This window comes from Nicotiana tabacum, chromosome 4, assembly GCF_000715075.1.
Source record: "Nicotiana tabacum cultivar K326 chromosome 4, ASM71507v2, whole genome shotgun sequence".
Lineage (NCBI taxonomy): Eukaryota > Viridiplantae > Streptophyta > Magnoliopsida > Solanales > Solanaceae > Nicotiana > Nicotiana tabacum.
In genome coordinates, this window is record NC_134083.1 from 29268064 (window position 1) to 29288550 (window position 20487).

A 20487-nucleotide genomic window follows, 5' to 3' on the forward strand; every position below is an offset into this window, starting at 1 on the left:
ATGTGCTAGCAAGTTACATGCATTAAAAACACTATGAGAAATAACATGCTAGGTAGTATTGCATTATGTCAACTACATTATATACATGCACACCAAAAAAACATATAAATAAAATTACAAACTAGAGATCATATAATATTGGTATACTACAAAAGAAAAACAAGAAATCATACATTATGAAAAAAGTGCTTGAATCTGGTAATTAGGCTTGTTATCAAAGAGTAATAGGAGACGAAGAAAAGAAGAAACGGCGGAAGAGAAAAGAAGAGATCTATTTATAGAGGTTATTCCAAATAGGAATAAGAGAAAAGAATAAAAATATATAAAAATAAAAAAGAGAAAAAAGGAATAGTAGAGATAAAAAAAAGTAAAGGTTAGATTAATAAGAAATAATTTAGAAAATACAATTTTATGGTAAGAATATTTTTGTCTTGAGAAAATTAATTTTCTGCTTCTACAAAGTATTTTTTTATTTTGGCCAAACTCCTCATATTTCTAAATAAGTACTTTTTATGGCAAAAAACGTACTTTAGACCTCCGGCCAAACAGACTCCAAATACTCCATCAAAATAAGCAGATTGTGGTGAAAATGAACATTTGTTTCTATAATCCGGAAAAATGATTGACCCTTGAAAAAAATAGAACTGGATTTCTAGAAGTCCTGTTTGGGCATAAGATAACTAAAAACTTATCAACCGATGAATTGTGACAGCTGTGGGATTTGAACCCACGCCCTTTCGGACCAGAGCCTAAATCTGGCGCCTTAGACCACTCGGCCAAACTGTCCTTGTTGTTTTGTAACCTTATATTAATTATTATCTTTGGTTTCTGCCACAGAGAGGAACAACCGACAGCATATATAACAATTAATTATATGTACAATGTTATAAAATAAATACTATAAAGTAATAAACTGAAGACAAGTATAGAGGGAGATTGATATTTTATTCAACTTTCAAAGTTATATATAATGAACTGAAAACTCCTCTATTTATAGAAGAAAGGAAGCAGCTGCGAGGCTTTTCAGAAAGCAGCTGCAAGGCTTTTCTTTAGCTGCTTGTAAGCTGTCTGCATGAGCTGCTTGCAACCTGCCTGTTTAATAAGAAGCTGCTGCAAATCATTTCATTGAGCTGTTTGCAACCTGCCTGCATCAGCTGCTTGTAGATAAACTTCAACAGAGTACTAAATGGATAATCTTCTTCAGGAAGATTATCTATAGCGGAGTAATAAATGAACATCCACAATATAATTATTTTCATAACACTCCCCCTTGGATGTTCATTAAAAGATAATGTGCCTCATTAAAACCTTACTAGGAAAAAACCCTGTGGGAAAAAATCCTAGTGAAGGAAAAAGAGTACACATATTTAGTAATACGCATTGCTAGCTGCCTCATTAAAAACCTTATAAGGAAAACCCTGTGGGAAAAAATCTTAGTAAGAAAAAAAGAGTACATCGCGTATTTTACTCCCCCTCATGAAAACCTTGTTTCAAATATTTAAGTTTCTGCATTCTAATCTTGTATACCATCTTCTCAAAAGTTGAAGTTGGTAAAGATTTAGTGAATAAATCTGCCGGATTGTCACTTGAACAGATTTGTTGCACATCAATGTCACCATTTTTCTGAAGATCGTGTGTATAGAATAATTTTGGTGAAATGTGCTTCGTTCTATCTCCTTTTATGAATCCTCCCTTTAATTGGGCTATGTATGCAGCATTGTCTTCGTATAAAATTGTGGGTCTTTTATCACATTCCAACCCATATTTTTCTCGAATAAAATGAATCATTGATCTCAACCATATGCATTCCCTACTTGCTTCATGAATAATTATTATCTCAGCATGATTTGAAGAAGTAGCAGCAATAGATTGCTTTGTGAAGCGCCATGATATGACAATACCTCCACATGTAAACACATACCCGATTTGAGATCGAACTTTATGGGGATCGGATAAATAACCTGCATCTGCATAACCAACAAGATCTGCACTACCTTTGTTAGCATAAAAAAAACTCATATCAAGAGTTCCCTTTAAATATCGCAATATATGCTTAATCCCATTCCAATGTCTCCGTGTAGGAGAAAAGCTATATCTTGCTAGTAAATTAACAGAAAATGTTATGTCAGGCCTTGTAGCATTAACAAGATACATAAGTGCATCAATTGCACTGAGATAGAGTATTTCAGGACCAAGGAGTTCCTCATCCTCTTCTGGAGGTCAAAACGGATCCTTATTCACTTCAAGTAATCGAACACCCAATTGGTGTGCTTAATGGGTGCGCTTTGTCCATGTAAAAGCGTTTTAAGATCTTTTCTGTATAGACAGATTGATGGATAAAGATCTCGTCTGCTAAATATTCAATTTGCAGACTAAGACAAAGTTTTTCCCTTTGGAGCTCTTCTGGAGTTCCTATGATATTTATGCCATTAACATAAACAACAAGTATAATAAACTATGATGTTGTTTTCTTTGTAAAAATGCATGGACAAATGCCTTCATTTACATAATCTTCATTCATCAATTCAGTGAGGCGATTATATCACATGCGCCCAGATTGATTTAAACCATACAAAGATCTTTGTACTTTGATTGAATGTATTTCACGATGCTTTGAATTATATGCTTCAGGCATTTTAAATCCTTCAGGGATCTTCATATAGACTTAATCAAATGAGTCATATAGGTTATGCCTTGCATTTAGATGGCATGACATCTTCAGGTGTATGGACTACAGGTCCGATCCTCACAATCTTTTACAATATTGTGCACTATATTGTATCATATATATCGTCGACGATCATTTCATATCGGTTCGCAAGCGACATAACTTGTTGAGATCTCATCACTTTCTTTATTTTCAGGTACCTGAACTTCTTCTGGAGTTTCATGAAATGTTATGTCGTGGGCTCTTCCAGAGCTTATTTCCTCCTTATTATGATCATTTTGATTATTTGCTCCTATTCTTTTCGAGGATTGTTACCTTTGGAACCGATTGGTCTACCACGCTTCATGCGTACAGTAAACTCTATCCTCCAGGGACTTTAATTTTAATAGGAGTATTTGCAGCTGAAATATGATATTTAATTTTGGATCAACAAATGCTTCTGACATTTGACTTGAATTATCTCTAAGCGAGGATCATATTAATGATAATTCGATTCATATAGCATATTTTTCAGCTGTTTTATTCCATCCCCTAAATGTTAGAAAAACTAACTCATATCCCTAATCTTCTTTGGGAAACATATCTTTGTGCATTGTGGTAGAGAAATTAATCATATACCACACATCAAAAGTTATTAGATAGTAAAAATATTTGGTTTTTGATCCTAAACCAATTGTGAGGGGAGGACTTATCATATTTTGTTGGTCTGATGCATACAAGTGCTGCTGTATGCAATTTAGAAAATCTTAGACCAACACATGGGGTTTTGTTCTCATAATCAATAGTTTAGCCATTAATAAGAGGTATTCAATGCTAAACTAGCTTGGATATAAACCAGCATCATCAAGATGAACTATCTTGATTTCATAATCTAAAATTATACTCTTAATTGAGAAAGACAATTTCAAATGCCAAACTGCAGGTTGACAATAAACATACATGTAACCATCTTATATATGCATCTATAAGTGGTTCACATGATAGGTGAATGAGCCCATATTCACCTTTTATATATTCCAGAATTCGGGGATTTTAGTCCCAACTTTAGCTGGTATAATCAAGTAATTATGAGAACAAGCAACACAAGAGAATTCTTGAAGAATCTTCTAGTTCTTCAGTATATGCTTATCTGAATTCTCAAATAGCTCATTTAAAAATGGCAAATGAAATCTTAAAGTTTATCATGGCATGTGCTATCTCTAAGTAAACTTCTGGTTTACTATGGCATAAACTTTTGCATCAGTAAACTTCTGATTTACTGTGGCTATTTTTGTATCAGTAAATTTTTGATTTACTGTGGCTACTTTTGCCTCAGTAAAACTTCTGATTTACTGTGACTACTTTTGTATTAGTAAACTTCTGGTTTACTGTGATACATGATATAGTACAACTTGAAGAATAAGGCGGGTAACTTCTCACATACATATTATTTTACCCCCTATGATTGGGGAAACATGAAGATTTTCAATCTTCCAATCATTTGTGGTCTCAATATAATAGCCATTTGTATCAGTAAACTTCGGGTTTACTACAACATATGTTTTGACCATAATCATATAATATGAATGACATATTTGTATATAAGCTCTTCGAGAGCCTTTCTTTATTATCCACAATCTAATATTTACCAGACACTACCGGTGTCATATGTCTTCTAGACAACAATTAGCTCTTCAGGAGTTGTTGATACATTTTGTACTATCAAATATTGCTCAGACACTTCCGGTATCATGAGAGAAAATCATAATCAAATGAACAATATAAAACTAATTCTAAATTTATAAATGACGAAAATTAAGAATTTTAATATTTCTACCACTAACTTTGTGACAAATATCTCCTTCAAGGAGAAATATCATTAACATCTGAATATTTTGTATCAATATGACAATCACATAGTCATTGCATCTTTTAAGGAAAAATACACGAGTTGTTATTTCTTTCGGGGAACTCAATAACTAACCATAATATATTTATGTGGTTGTAATAGAAAATATTTTATAAGAATGCTTTTGCCTTAGAATGATACTTAATAAAATTATCCAAGATGTTTTACGTACAACAGGTACGTGCGACAATGATCTTTATGCCACAAAAATAATATTTATATCATCTGTTATTCTAGCTCTTCCGGAGGTGAGTTATGGTATTTCTTCATTCACTACAGGGAATGAAAATGTGCTTCAAAAATAACTTTGAATAGCTCATTATTTTATTTACGCACAGAAAGACACAGTTTCATAATATTTTCCTATTTCGGGAGAAAATTTCAATTGTGTTACTTCTTCAGGAGCAAATTGAAATACGAAAAATTGAGTATATATTCTCTCAATCATATTACCTCTTCTGGAGGTGAATTATAATATATTTACATCAAGAGCACGTTCATATTTACGACTTTATTAATATTATCACATTCACTTCAGGGAATGGATTAATATTTATTAGAAATTCTCATCCTTCAGGAAATCGAATATAATTATCTGAACGCGCATTAATCATATCAATTGTGATGCTTCAACCTCTTTTAAAATATTTACTACTTCAGGAGCAAATCGATGTGTGCATGTAATATAGAGAATATTTCTCTAGCTTATCTTTAATTGTAACCATAGAAAGCCTAAATTATCACTTCTGGTGGTCATAGGCATATACCACTTCTGGTGGTTAACAAAATTTAGTTACAATGAGATATACGAAACATAACCACTTCTGGTGGTTGTATATTTCTTGCAAACTCTGCTGGAGTTTAAGTGGATCTAACAATGTTATCCACTTTGTAATCCTTTATTAAGATAATTAGGATGAAAACAAATATCAAAATAGGTACTATATACGTAACATATAACCAAGCAAGCGATGATAATGATATTAAAATATAAGCAAAAGGCTCAAATTAAATTATGCAAATTTGGCCATACCAGATGTAAGTGATATATATCACTACTGCGAAGAAGAAAAACTCACCACCTCAAGGATATAATCTGCCTTATGATGCTCGTTATGAACAAGATCTAACCACGGACATAAGAGTGTCGCCTTACATCGGAGACGAACATGATATAGAAATTAAATTCGAAGTAAGTGCTCAAAATGGCAGAGTCTCGTGCTGATAACGTGTTATAAAATAAATACTATAAAGTAATAAACTGAAGACAAGTATAGAGGGAGATTGATATTTTATTCAACTTTCAAAGTTATATATAATGAACTGAAAACTCCTCTATTTATAGAAGAAAGGAAGCAGCTGCGAGGCTTTTCAGAAAGCAGCTGCAAGGCTTTTCTTTAGCTGCTTGTAAGTTGTCTGCATGAGCTGCTTGCAACCTGCCTGTTTAATAAGAAGCTGCTGCAAATCATTTCATTGAGCTGCTTGCAACCTGCCTGCATCAGCTGCTTGTAGATAAACTTCAACAGAGTACTAAATGGATAATCTTCTTCAGGAAGATTATCTATAGCGAAGTAATAAATGAACATCCACAATATAATTATTTTCATAACATACAACAATTAATTATGGAACATTATTAACACCCACCCCAAGTCCCAGGAAGATGGTGAGATTTGGAGCACTGGATTAACTCAACTAATTTTCAACGTGAATATCGATTTCGTAAGTTTTTTTTAAAATAATACATATTTTAAAACTACATAGGAATAATTACAATAACAATTCTTCATTAAAGTTGCTTTAAATATTTCCAAAAATACTCCACAAATGGTAATAACGACTCTTTTTAGGACAAATGGAGTAACAGAATGATGATTAGGAAAACTTTTCCTTGAAAAGTAAAAAGTCTGATCAAATAAGGATCCAAAATACATTCCCTTGAACTGAAATATTTTGGAGACTGAAACACAATTACACAAGCATAGGCATTCTCATTACAAGCAGGATTCTCCTTAACATTCCCTGATCCAAATTCCAGCAAAATTAAATAGCGAAATATTCAAAGAGTGGCTTTAGCCATAAAGATAACTTGACCATAGAGTTCAGAACAATAACACTGAGCTACTGAGAACTGAAGAAAATATTTTACACTTCACATTGGGGATCACCCAAGATAACATAATGAGATACATTATCTGAAGTTTTCTATGGCTTCAGAGAAGCTTATCTGTTGGCCTCAATGCACTTAGGCAAGCATTGCAACAAGGTAAACTTCCGATGGGGCGCAGAGGACTGAAAATAATCTGGATCTTGCTCAAGTGACTCCAAGTAACTTTCAAGAACTGTTACAATCTCCTCGAACTGTGGCCGCTTGTGAGGATTGTTTGCCCAGCACCGCTTAATGAGTTTACGAACTGCTACTGGACATGCAGCTGGTATTGGTGGTCTAGCTTTCTGCAAACATCCCATTAATATAACAGAAATTCCATCTTAGAGATAGTGATGCATACAGTGTTGGGGGGAAATTGTACACAATAACTTGTTCCAATGTAACTTCATGTGAGAGGAACAACTTCCAACACCAAGATATGTATTTGAAGCAAAGCTAAAGAAGGAAAGAAACAAAAGAAAATAGCCGGCCTGATCCCATTAGCTACTGAAGAGAAACATGTTTAGGGATCGACAGAGGATATGAATAGACAAAGCCAGATATGAGAGACAACTTCAAAACATAATAAGGTGAAAAAACAATTGCATGCTCAGATACTTAACTCTGTGCGAGAATTTTAGGTATGCGGCATTTGCATGTTTGCAACTATAATAGTCTTACCCAGCTGGAAATACCAGCATTACATCGTCTTTTAAAGTGTATATAGAACTGACAAATAAGGAACTACAGGTGATGCCACTGGAATCATCATAGATATGGATATGAATTTGCTCCAAGTCTAGTTGTGCATAGCATAGACATGATTGGATTTTCAAATATGTACCTTTTCTAAGCCCAAGACAAACATATTTTCTGATCAACCATGCTAATATTGTAGCAGAAACATAAAATTCAGATGATTACCATCTTAGAGTGGCATTCCAAACTAGCCCCACCATTACCTCCTCAACAGGGGATTCATGGTTAAACTTGTGCACTTTTATTGCAGTGATCTGAAGAACGAAAAATGCATTTTCAACTTTCACACAATATTTTTATCTCATCTCAAAGGTAACTTCCAACTTTTGATAATTTTTCATAAGCTGTTTCATAGCCTAGACATAATTTTTCTCAATCTTCCAATATGCAATGATAAATGCAACTCAGAGATCTAGATTCTCTTCTTTCTCGTATCTTAGTTGACTTTCTTGATTCATCTTGCAAGCCAGAGAACAATAACTTATGTAAAATGACACTTTGGAATGAGATGTCCAACAGATAGAGATTCAGTGGTTTTAGTGGACTAAATTCATATATAGAGACATGAAACAGCAGGCACTTCATCTCGATGAAAAGCACTGCAAGAGTTAGCAGAGAATATACCTTCTGGCAGACTGCAAATGCCGCCTGCTCCGGGGTCATGTCATCAAATGGTGTCAATGCTGTCAAAAGTTCCCATAGGACAATGCCGAAACTATATACATCAACTTTCTTTGTATGGTTCTTTTCCTTGATCATTTCTGGTGCCATCCAACGGTACGTACCAGTGAACCCCTTTGGGCTACCACATTGAGATTCTAAACATGATATCCCAAAATCTGCGACTTTCACGCACATATCTTCATCAAGGAGTAGATTTTCTGACTTGAGATCTCTGTGAAGTATCCCTTCAGCATGAAGATATTGCATTCCACGTGCAATGTCAAGGGCCAATTTAAAAACTAGGTTAAGAGGGACCGAGTATGGCTCCTGCTGATGGAGGTATTTTCGTAGGGAGCCTCCAGGTAAGTACTCTGTGATGATGCAAAAAACTGGTGGTTTCTTACATGCTGCAATAAACTGCATTTGAGAGGCAGAAGAAATGGAACAAGTCAAAAGAAGTGGCAATTTCAGGATTGAGAAAACATGCACGAAAAATATATATATATTAAACCAATACAATTACAAATAAATTCTTAAAAATCAGAGAACAGCAACTCACTTCAAATTATTTACCAATAAGTAGTTATCATATATCAAAATATGTAATCAAAATCCACAATCTACAAACTCTAAGAGACGTGGTCACAAAGGATAACTCATCAATTCATGAAGTTCCTGCAGGTGACACAATCATATCTCCGTATAAATCAGAGTTGAGGAGCTGATCCGTAGATTTCAAGTTTGACACAATCGAAAAGGCAGATGACTTAGATTTTGGATATAAGGCAATCAAGAGCATAGGTTCAAAAATATTGATCAGTCTATGGACTAACATGTACCTGTTGCTTCTTTAAAAAAGGATTTCGAGCGTGGTGGTTGGGGTAGGGGTAGGGGTGGGGGTGGAGTGGTGTGGTAGAGATAAAAGGCTTGACAATATGAGTTCAGGTTAAAGAGAATTAGTGATTTGCCAATATCACTCTAGTAATATTGTTTTCAGTCAATTAGATGAATATAGACTCTATATTGAATGGAAGACAAGCCATACAGAAATTTCCTTTTAGAATCATATAGAAGCAGTTTGAAGAACATCCTTTCCTCCTCTCTTTGCTTCACTAATCCTAAGGCAAATGATAAACAAGAGAGAAGTGTTTGCTGACTGGTGCAATGAGCTAAAAAGTGGGTTTATTAAAGACGGCATAGTGTTTATCTAAGGAGATATGTGTAGGTAAAAAGATGGGGAGTTCTTGGAGGGAGGGAGCCGAGGGTCTATCGGAAACAGCCTCTCTACCCCAGGGGTAGGGGTAAGGTCTGCGTACACACTACCCTACCCAGACCCCACTAGTGAGATTATACTGGGTTGTTGTTATTGTTGTTGTTGTCTGTGTAGGTAAAAAGTGATAGACGCTTGCAGCTTTTCGTTGTAACTTGGAAATAGTATTAGGCTACTTAAGAAAACATGTACTTATGAAGTAGCAAGAATGCAATCACTAGCATTCTCATAATAAATACAGTATAACATAAGAAAATGCTTTCTTCTTTTCTTTTCTTGTGTTCCCGTATGGATTCTGCTAGAAATAAATTTCTTAAAAGTAGACGACAAGCAATCGTCACTTGCATAAAATTAGACTATATCTATGTAGGTAGACTCCTGGACCAGCCAAAGAACAAACAACCACCATTTCTTGAAGACAAAATAAAGTAAGATAGCCTCCGAGATGCCACCTTTAACCTTTGAATTTCCTTCTTAAATCCAGTTTCCATTCCCCATTCATCTCCCAAGCTCTTGTCATGGTTAATGGTCAATGTCAACTTCTTCAGCTCCGAGCCCGTTTCCTCCAAAGGCTTGTCGGGGAACAATATGGTGAATAACTTTGACCCAGGGGACTAACACTTAGATGCAGTACTTAAGCAATAAACGATTTTCATGACTTCTACCTCATTGAAATCTAGAAGGGAAGAACATCCTCTTTGGAACAAAGTAGATTTATTAGTACAATTGGTTTGCAGAAGAAAGACATAACATCATAGCATAACATCTCATTAGTGCAAGCTGTAATACAATCACGCAATGAGCTTGTACTACTTCAGAAGGAAAAGTCCCTTTATAAGGGATGCAAATACAATCTCGTTCATTTAACCGACGGCGATTTTCAAAGGGCTATTTACAAGAATGTACTACTTGAAGCACATTTCCCTTTTATAAAATTTCTGTAACAGTCTTTTGAGTACTAAAAAGTAATCCAAGTTCCTTGCTTTTTTTCTTGATAATTTTTTATTTTTTAAATACAGATACTTTTTAAAGTCATGCGGAAAAATAAAACGTAGATCAACGAAAACCCAACAGAAAAAATGGATGAAAATGCGAAACAATGCTTACAGTGATGATATTTGGATGCTTTAACCGAAGCAACAAAGCAACCTCAGAAGTAAACTGTTTCTCCAAAAAAGTAGCCAAGTCACCATCTTCCTCAGGTTGGCTAATGAGTTTAATAGCCACTTCGCTGTGCTTGTAAATTCCCCTGTAAATCCTACTATGCCTTCCCGAAGCAAATTTGTTCCCTATATATAGCTGCGACATATCGGCGCTCCATTCCTCTTCTCCTTCCCCCTTTATCGCCGCTCCTGATGATACGATGTACTTGGACCATGACGCTGCTCGCTTGTACTCTCCCAATGAAAGTCGCCTCTCTAGTTTCCCATTATTCGCTATTTGCTTAAACCAGTTCAAATTCTTCATAGTAAACCATCAAGTTCTCCGCCTCCAAACAAAAACACTAGGAGTATATAAATACTCAAACGGCGCTACAGATTCTCCTAATTTTTTTTTATAAAAATAAGCTACATTCCAAAGAATAGAGTTACATTTTGAGTATGTGTCAGAGTTTTTACATTATGAATTAACCAGCTGGTTTATAATTTAAAAAAGATTAATGGTGCATTTCTTGGGATTGAATTTCAGAGAAACAGTAAACTCGACAAACAAGAGCTTTGGATAAAAGCTTGAAATCTTTATGTATATATAGAAAGTAGAGCTTTTTGAGTTTGGGAGAGCGAGAAAAAAGCGTGAATCAGCAAAAAGTACAGCACTTTGAAGCGTGCAATGAGCTTTTGTGTACTCGAAACTTGGGGGAGTGAGTTGCAAAGGAAGCTCGAAAAGCTAAGCAGAGGAAGAAATAGTAGTACTGATATGAGTTTAATGAGTTGTTGCAGAGAATGGAAGTGGTGAAGAGAGGAAAAGAGCAGCGGTAGCCGGTAGCCGGTAGGAGTGGCGGAGCAGCGGGCGGAGGTGGCGGTGGAAGTGACGGGTTTTCTCTCTCTAGTCCTCTCTCTCTCTATAGAAAGCAAAGCAGTGGGTAGTACAAGTACAAATACAATACTATACAAGAGTAGCTTAACATTCATAACGTGCGAAGATCCACTTCTGAGGAGACATTTCGGGTTCTTCTGATTGTGGCCGCTTTATTCTTCTTCTCGTCTTTGCCCCTTCCCTTTTGTCATTATTCCCTTTAAACCCATTTATCTTTCTCTACTAATTCTCCTTTTCTTTTTTTTTTCTTTTTTCACAAAAGAAACTTAATGAATTTTTCCTCTTTTTGAAGTCTTTGTTATGTGCCATAAGAATAAAGAAAATAATTTAGCAAGATCACTCATTTCAGTTACTCAAAAACTAATGCTAATGGTAAAAGACAAGATTTCTTAACCAAAATTGTCGAGACTCTATATTTGTTATTTATTAACACAAATAAAATGGAAGCAGGGACTACACGGCAAAAGGGATGAATAATGGGGGGTAAAATGGTGAATGAGGAAACAAGGGGCAGGCAAAAGAGGACCAGAGAAAGTGTTGGAATACCAACAGAAGGGAGGGGCGGATCTCGTTGTAATATTGTTGTAGTTATTATAGCAAGCGGGACCCACAACTACTATCCACCAGTTATGTCGGACACTGCCGTATGCTTCTTCCGTATACGGTCACAACGCTCTCCTCACTGCCGTAAGTGTAATAATGTTATAATATCTGGTTTGAGATCCGACTAAATTAATTTAATAAATATAAATCAATTGACTAACTCAAATTATATTTTATTTATATTCTTAAGATATCAAATTAAAATAATATAACCTTTTTCTTTTATATATTAATTTTGAGCAAATTTTCTTAAGGGGTTAACTAGGAGAGATCTAAGTAACCCAAATTTTTTTTAAGGAGTTAGCCCACCATTTATATTTTATCTCATTTTAAAAACATAAGCTAATTAATTATGACCTCATCCTTCATTAGAGATATAGATCTCACCCAAGATCATATATCGAAATTTTAGATCCGATGGTCTAAAGTTGTAGATGTTATGACCAAACTTTAAACCACTCTAAAATTTTCCGGAAGGTTACATGTGTAAAATTTAAGTTTTATCTACTACAAATATAAAATAATTTTTCAAAATTAGTGTTTGACCCAAAATTTAGATCTAGATTTAAACAATTAGATTTTCTTAACAAAATAGGGTTAATCTTAGCTAATAATAATATCCACTAGATTATTTAACTAGTGTCGTAACAAGATGTCACAAAGTATGTGAGAACAGTGATGGACATACAATAAAAAATAATATTTAATGGCACAAATGTGAAATGAATAATATTAAATAGCATTAAATGGTATTTATGTAAATAAATATGATAGAGATGACCGAAAAAAAGGGATGAAATCATGTAATATTCCTTCCGACAATGATATATGATTGATGCGCTTTTGAATATTCGGGTTCTCCTTAGATCGTGAGAGAAAAACTAGATAGGGATCTCAAGAAAAAGGTGTCTTTTGTATGTATGTAATAAAGCAAGAATCTTTAGAGAATGTCAAAGTCTTGTTCTTTTATAAATGAATGTCCAATCCCCTTCTATAACTATATCTCTTTCTATTTATAAGGGGATATGTGCCTCAAAACCCCTAGTAGTACAGATCCCGAGAGTATAAAAACTGGAATATTCTCTTTAAAGTCTTATCTCTAAAACTAGCCGTTACTGCTCAGTTAAGAAGGGTACTCGTTCTTGACCTCAATCTCTGTTGACTCCTTGCCCTAGCCCTTTATCTTTTGTCAGATCACGTCGACCTTGAATCCGTCTTTCGTTGAAATTATACTGATGACACGTGCCAGCCCTCGAAGGCTCTCTTAATGCTGATGTGGTCTAAATATTACTAGGATAATTTTTTACCTATACAGTTAGTCCCTCCGTTTGTTGAGGTCGCCTTCGTGGGCGAGTTTAATGAGCAGATAATATCGCTCAGGGCCGTCTTCGTGGTCGAGCTCGCTGAACAGATAACATCGGTCATGGTCGTTGTAACGAGCAGGCGACGTGGCTCTTTGAGAGCCGCGTATTTTAAATCCCTTAAATTTTTCGGGTGATTTGTTGGAATCATATGGTCCAAGAGAGGGAGTGATGTCATGATGTCATGCACCATGATGATGCTAGTTCCTGACGCATTGGGTTGATTTGCGCGTAACCTTTGATTGGATCTGCCGTTTCGATTTCGGTGCCAATTATGATGAGCCGCTTCGGGTTTGGTGCCCATTATGACAAACTATTTCGGATTTGGTGCCTCAATCTCTATGAATAGGGATGTCCAAACCCCAATTTGAACATTTCATTCTTCCAAACTTTAGACTCTAAACTTCATCTCTGAACTTCCCTTTTCTGCTTCTTTTCTCCATATCACATTCCAAACTTTCTTCCCATTATTCTTCTTTACTTTTCATAAATATATCGAATCTCCCATCTGACGTAGGGTGTAGGGAGTCACGCCGTTCCATTGGCGGTTGTGTTCCCTGTTCCCGGGGAGAGTGCAGTTGCCACCGTAGATGATGAAACCTTTTCATCAGTAGATAAGATCATCCCCCGTAACCCTGAAGCTAGGCCTGATTTCCAATGATCGCCGGACGCGACGCCCAAAAAATTTCTATCGACAATAGTGCTCAAATAATTAGCTGAATTTAAAGCAAAGTTCGACCTCCCCAACCATATCGAACTAATCCCTGATGAGGAGGACGAAGTATACGTCCACCGTCCCAGGTACTGCGCTCTATATGTGTTTACCCTTAAAATTAGATAACAATTAAATTTATAATGAGGTTCTAAGAACACGTAATTTCACTTAATACCGATAAATAAATATGAAAATTAATAACAAAAATAAACTATAAAGTAAAGCGAACCAGTGTTGAAACGGAAATCAACCCTCGAGCTAGGGTGCCCTCGAACTGATTGATACCAAAATAGTTAAAAATAAAGCAAGCTGATGAACAAGAGAATATAAGCTAAAGAGAGAGCATTATATTGGCTTTTTTTAATGCGAGAACAATATGTCTTACAAATGGTTAATACTCCCATTTATATAGTAAAGGAGTTCTACTTAGGGTATAACTCTAATTACAGAAAAAAATCCCATGATTAGCTAATTAACCGTTCCTAATTTGATTCGTTTCGAGATTTCCGCCATGATCTTCGACCAGTCACAGATATTTCGCCTTTCTATTATTATGTTATCTTCGATCTTGCTCGATGCCTGTCTCATTCGGTCTCGATCGCTGCTGTCCTCGATCTCGATATGTACCTCGGTTCTGAACTCGGTACCTTATCCTCGTGATTTAGTCCTTTCCGTTACGAAGCCATCCTTCGATGCAACCTCCCAGTCTCGGTCAAGTAGTAAAATCGGGTGGGCCCGGTTTTAACCGTATACAAATAGTCCCCTCGTTGTTTTCGAGTGAAATGGAAAGAAATGAATTGAACCTTCGATTTTCTACCTCGACCTGTCATGACGTCATCCTCGTGATGTAAGCGACGGAAGTGACTGAAATGTCCCATCGGTACAGTTTCCCAAATCATTAATGAGTGTCAGTTGGTGGCCGGCCACTAGTGCCTTTGAACCGTCGCCGTGAATCCAATAAATAAACAACTTCTTCATTGATTCAAACTTTACTTTCACTTCCTTCTAATCTCCAAAACTTTTACATCTCTTAAGTTCTTCCTTTTTACAGATCTTCAGGTTTTACTGTTAATCCTTTCTAAAAATGTTAAGTCCTATTATATTCCTCTCTTTTAAACTTACACAAAAAATGGCAAGAACATCGAAAACGGTACCACAAAAAGAAGCTGCTTTATCTTCTCAACCGCCCGGCGGGAAAACGCCGATGGAACCACGTCTTGGGGAATGCATTCCTGGGGGGTACGTGCTAAACTCTGATTTCAAGATCGATAAAGCCTCGTCGATTCCTGGTCGATGCGAGCCAGTATCAAGGTATATATGCTCGATAACTGAGGGATACCTTAAGCAGGTAAAGAAAGACTCCAACTAGGAGGGCAAAGAAGTGGTGATCCCGACCCCCGAAGAAGACATCACCACCCATGTGGAAGGGTTTCTAAGTGTTTACACTTACCCTTTCACACTGGGCCCCTTCGACCCCGTCATCGTTGATTTTTGCCGTCAGTATCGAATAACCCTAGGCCAAATCCATCCTTCCTTTTGGCGAATTGTTATTCTGCTCCGATTCTTCGTGAGCAAAATCGAGGGGCTCCCTTTCACCCTCAATCACCTTATCAGATTGTATATCCCCCGTTTATATCGAGGAGGGTTAATAAAACTCTAACGTCGGGCTACCAAAGTGCTGTTCTCGAGCATAGACGAGGACAAGGATCGAGGTTGGATGGGATGGTTTGTTCGAGTGAGGACTTCCGACCTAATCCTAGCTGAGAAGATGCCATTTCCTGAGAAATGGAACATGAATCGTAAGTACCGTTTCACTGTTAGCTTTCGTGTATTATTTTTTCCTTTGTATTTTCTCATCGATGTCTTTTTCCATGATGTAGCGATCGCTTGGATGCCTCATGCGATTCCCGACCTCGAGAGCTGGGTTCGGAACCTAGCCTCGACCTCCACATATATCGAGCGCTCATGGCACGATTTATCAAAGGACCGATGAGAGGCCAAGATTCATGGTAAGCCCACTTTTTGTGTATGTGATGATTCGATTAAGATGCATTTCTTCTACTTATTCAATTTTCTCGTGTACAAGCCTAGGCAAGGATGCAGTCACGAGGCCTCTATCTGGTGAGGAGGAGACTTCGATCCTGGCACCGAAACCGGCGAAGGACAAAAAGAGAAAAAAGACCTCAACCTCCGAGGATCCAGAACCTAAGAAGAAGACGGCTCATAAGCCGAAGAAGAACATCATCCTTATGATCAAAGACTTTGTTCGGTGTCTAAGGCAAGAAGATGAAGAAGAGGAAGAAGACGACTCCGAGTTGGTAGTCTGAGTGGGAATGAGCACCGTGGTCCCAAAGGCCACTGAATCAGTAAAGGCTGCAGAGGCTCCATCTCAAGATGAGGGGGTCTCGGGAAGAGACTTAGGTGAAGTCCCCGAGTTATTGAGGATTGAATATGCCTACCACCGTAATGAGCCAACGATGGGTACGGCTGTAGAGGCTGGTCTCGAGGCCCCTCGAGATGGAGAGAATGCCCCAAGTGATCCACCTGGGGAAATAGAAATTGGAGGCTCCCCGCTGATCCCCTCGTTTTCTGAGGAGATGATTCAAGAGGCTTGGGCCTTGAAGACCCCCTACATCAAAGGAGCCCACGGAAGGGAGGACCCTTTCCGTGATTACTTTACTGGGGTCGAAGATGCTACCGTCCTGAGCGACTTGGAGGTCTCGAGGAAGGACTCGGGTGAGGCATCGAGCCTTTTCAATGAAGCGCAACAAACTCTGAATCAGGTAAGCCTTAACTCCCTTTGTTGTTATTACCCTTGTGTTCATTTTTCTTTTCCTGTCTAACTTCTTTTCTTCTTTCTGCGTAGGCTTCAATGCTTCATCGGGAAGCATTTTCTCGGTCTCGAGTTGAGCTGAGTCGGTACGAGGCCGACATTTGAAGGCTTACCTAGGAGAGGAATTCCCTCAACCTTCTCGGTGGGCAAAAAGAAGAAAAGATCAAGGACCTCCGAGCTGAGTTGGACACGGCTCACAAAGATCAGACTGACCTGATCGAGCAGGTAATGAAAATCTTAAAAGCTCATGGGCTCGATTCGGGAATGATGGCTAACATTTCAATCTCATAGCTGCAGTAGAAGGTCGAGAGGATCGAGCAATTTCGCGAGGAGGTCGACATGATGAAGGTGGAGACCTTGGGGTGGAAAGAAAGTATGGACCGTTTTGCTTCTGAAAAAGAGGTTGCTCGAGCCCAATTTTCATCGGTCGTAAGTCAGCTTCGAGGCACGAAGGAAAAGAGCTCAACTAAGGCAAATAAAATAGAGGAGCTCGAGGCTGGGTTGGCTTCCGAACTTGTAAAGGCCAAATCTGAAGCCGAAAAGGCAAAGGCCGAGGCAGAGGCAATTGTGACCGTCTACCAGGCCGATGCCGAAGTCGCTCAATTCCAAGAGAGAAAGGCAACCGAGACCGCTCAAACTCGAGCACATTGGATTGCTGAACTCGCCAAATACCAATCTCGGAGGGAAACCCTCGAGGAGATCCACACTCGAGGTTTCGATCTTACCGACGAGATAATAAAGGCTATAGAGCATGAAGCTGATGCTGGAGCGTTGGCCTCTTCCGATGATGATGATGATGATGGTAGCTAAAGCGGGTTCGAGAATGGGGAGGACTTCGATGGGGAAGAAGCTGCCCCTGAGGAAAATTAGGAATCTTAGGCTTTTTCTTTTTTGATTTTTTGTGCGGGACCCTGATCGGTCCTTGTAAATACCTTCGTATATATAAAAGATATTTTTTCAGTTTCATTCATACTTTATGAAAACTTTGCTCATAAGTTCTAGGATTAGGCAACTTGATCGAAGCCGGACTGGTGTAGTCTTAATCGAGTGAGTACTTGCTCGAACTCAGAGTAGGATAACCCTTAGGTTTTAATTGAGTGAGGATGATTTCTCGAACTCAGAAATAAAATGGCCCTTTAGGCTCTTGATGACCCTTAAAAAGAATGGCTTTCTCCCCCTTTTTAGCTTGAAAAGTTTTTTGTTTAATCATATAAAATCTATTATACCTTAGCATGAAATAAAGGATTTGCTCGAGATTTCGAACGATTCCGTACCCATTAGGATTTTCAAGGGTCGATGTTATCGAGACTCTTTGTTTTGTAATGCTTTAGCATAAAAGAAAGAATTTATTCGAGAGTTTGAACGACTTTGTACCCATTAGGGTTTTCGAGGGTCGATATTATTGAGACCCATAGTAATTTAGCCGAGGGTAGTCTTTTGAACCGGTTTATGAAAATATTCGAAGGCTTGTTTTATAACGAAAATCGGACGTCTCCGAACCGTGTTAATTTGGCCGTAGCCTTTAGCTTGGGATTCGCCTTTTGGGCTTGTTCCCCTGTTATACTTTGAACTTGTTTGAAGTATCAATCCCCGAGTGGAGTGGCCGTGGCCTATAAAATCGAGGGTTGACTTTTTTAAGGTCTTACGATCTCGAGGTTTTGGTAATTCGATCATGTCAATTTTTTGGATAGCAGTCCCCGAGTGCGGGGTCAGTTGTTTGAACTTTAGTTGTGACCGGCCCTTAAGCCAGTTTCCACAATAGCTCACAAGCACGACATTGTAAAGTAAAATTTTCTCTAAGGCATGAAATATCTGGCAAGGAAAAATACTTTTTTCAATATATTAACACGCGTATATGTTTACCATTAGGGCTCAAGTAATCTACATGGGCATGGTTCATTCGACCATTTGACCCTTACAAAATTTACCTATCGAGGCCCTGTCAGCACGAAGTATTTTCCTTGTAACTATCCGAGGGTGATGCCCCCCGGTATTCTAGGTTGATTGTAAAAGAGCCTCGGATACTATTGAATTGCTCTAAGTTAGCACGAACAATGGTTGCCTCGTTAAAAACCTCGCCGGAAAAATCCATTTTGGACAAAAACCGGTCCAAGGAAAAAAGAGTGCAACGCATGCTTTCAGACCTAAGCACTTTGTGTTTGAAGAATCCTTTGTTGTATTCGATTAAACACCTGCAAACGTTTAGTATAATATAAATGAAAATGGAGAAGGTCGTACCTTACCAGTAATATCATTTGAGGAGTGATATGTTCCAATTGTTTGGTAATTATTCACCGTTCATCGTGTCAAGTTTGTAGGATCCCTTTCCGATGATATCGAGGACTTGATATGGTCCCTCCCAGTTCGGGCCAAGTTTTCCTTCGTTTGGGTCTCGAGTATTGAGGGTGACCTTCCTTAGAACCAAGTCCCCGATTTTAAAGTGTCGAAGATTGGCTCTTTGATTGTAGTACGTTTCGATCCACTATTTTTGTGCGGCCATTCGAATGAGGGCGGCTTCCCGTTTTTCATCTAGAAATTCGAGGCTTATATTCATAGCCTAGTGATTTGACTCTTCCATTGCATATCGAAACCTGATGCTCGGTTCCCCGACTTCAATCGGGATCAGAGCTTCGGCGCCATATACTAAAGAGAACTGTGTTACCCCCGTACTGGATTTTGGAGTTGCTCTCCGGGTTGGTGAATCATCGGCGCATAACTTTGACATTTGTCACACTTTCAAACAAACTCTTTTGTATCCTTTTCCATATCGGCCAAATAATATCCTGCTCTGATGACTTTGTGAACCAATGATTCGGCACCGAAATGATTTTCGCAAGTGCCCTCGTGGATTTCTCGTAGGATGTAGTCGGTATCTCCTGGTCCCAAACATATTGCCAATGGTACATCGAACATCCTTCTATATAGTGTTCCATCTTCGGCCAATGTGAATCGTGCGACCTTCGTACGCAGAGTCCTCGATTCCTTGGAATCCGATGGAAGCTTCCCGTTCTTTAGGTACTTGATATATTTGTTCCTCCAATCCCAGGTCAGACTTGTGGAGTTGATTTCGGCATGACCTTCTTCGATTACTGACCTTGAAAGTTGTATGACAGTCCCCGAGCTAATCTCATCGTCTTTGACTGATGACCCCAAATTTGCAAGGGCATCGGCCTCGCTGTTTATTCTCGAGGCACATGCTGTAGGGTCCATTCTTTAAACCGATGTAGAGTCACCTGTAATTTGTCCAAGTACCTTTACATTCGATCTTCTTGAACCTCGAAGGTTCTGTTGACTTGGTTTACCACAAGCAGGGAGTCACATTTGGCCTCGATGACCTCTGCTCCCAAACCTTTAGCTAGCTCGAGACCTGCAATCATGGCCTCATACTCGGTCTCATTGTTAGTTAACTTGTAAGTTTTGATAGCTTGTCTAATTGTATTACCCGTGGGTGACTTCAAAACAATGCCTAGCCCGGACCCCTTCTCGTTCGAAGCGCCATATGTGAAGAGGGTCCACACCCCCGATAATATACCTAATTGTA

General features: G+C 38.0%; 1 protein-coding gene and 1 non-coding gene across 3 annotated transcripts; both read right to left on the minus strand.

Annotated features, from left to right (window-relative positions):
• Positions 1 to 706: 706 nt before the first annotated feature.
• Positions 707 to 786, minus strand: TRNAL-UAG (transfer RNA leucine (anticodon UAG)). The gene has a single exon. It is a non-coding gene; the product is annotated as a tRNA-Leu (tRNA).
• Positions 787 to 6492: 5706 nt separating this feature from the next.
• Positions 6493 to 11544, minus strand: LOC107803400 (serine/threonine/tyrosine-protein kinase HT1). Of its 2 annotated transcripts, none has more exons than XM_016627106.2 (3): positions 10505 to 11544; positions 8089 to 8544; positions 6493 to 7010 (listed from the first exon to the last, which is right to left on the minus strand). In XM_016627106.2, the coding sequence occupies exons 1-3, from the start codon at positions 10862 to 10864 to the stop codon at positions 6780 to 6782; spliced, it is 1047 nt and encodes a 348-aa protein (XP_016482592.1). In that variant the 5' UTR covers positions 10865 to 11544; the 3' UTR covers positions 6493 to 6779. The 2 variants fall into 2 exon arrangements, with proteins under 2 accessions (XP_016482592.1, XP_016482593.1); XM_016627107.2 differs by lacking the exon at positions 6493 to 7010 and adding an exon at positions 7495 to 7718 and having other exon boundaries at positions 10505 to 11539.
• Positions 11545 to 20487: the final 8943 nt, after the last annotated feature.

What these genes read in the sequence shown, in the direction of transcription:
- LOC107803400 (XM_016627106.2), bottom strand. Translation starts at nt 10,864, where the DNA reads ATGAAGAATTTGAACTGGTTTAAGCAAATAGCGAATAATGGGAAACTA. An exon ending in AGCATCCAAATATCATCACT is followed by an intron (nt 8,545 to 10,504) that starts GTAAGCATTGTT and finishes TCTCAAATGCAG; the next exon opens with TTTATTGCAGCATGTAAGAA. An exon ending in CATTTGCAGTCTGCCAGAAG is followed by an intron (nt 7,011 to 8,088) that starts GTATATTCTCTG and finishes GGATGTTTGCAG; the next exon opens with AAAGCTAGACCACCAATACC.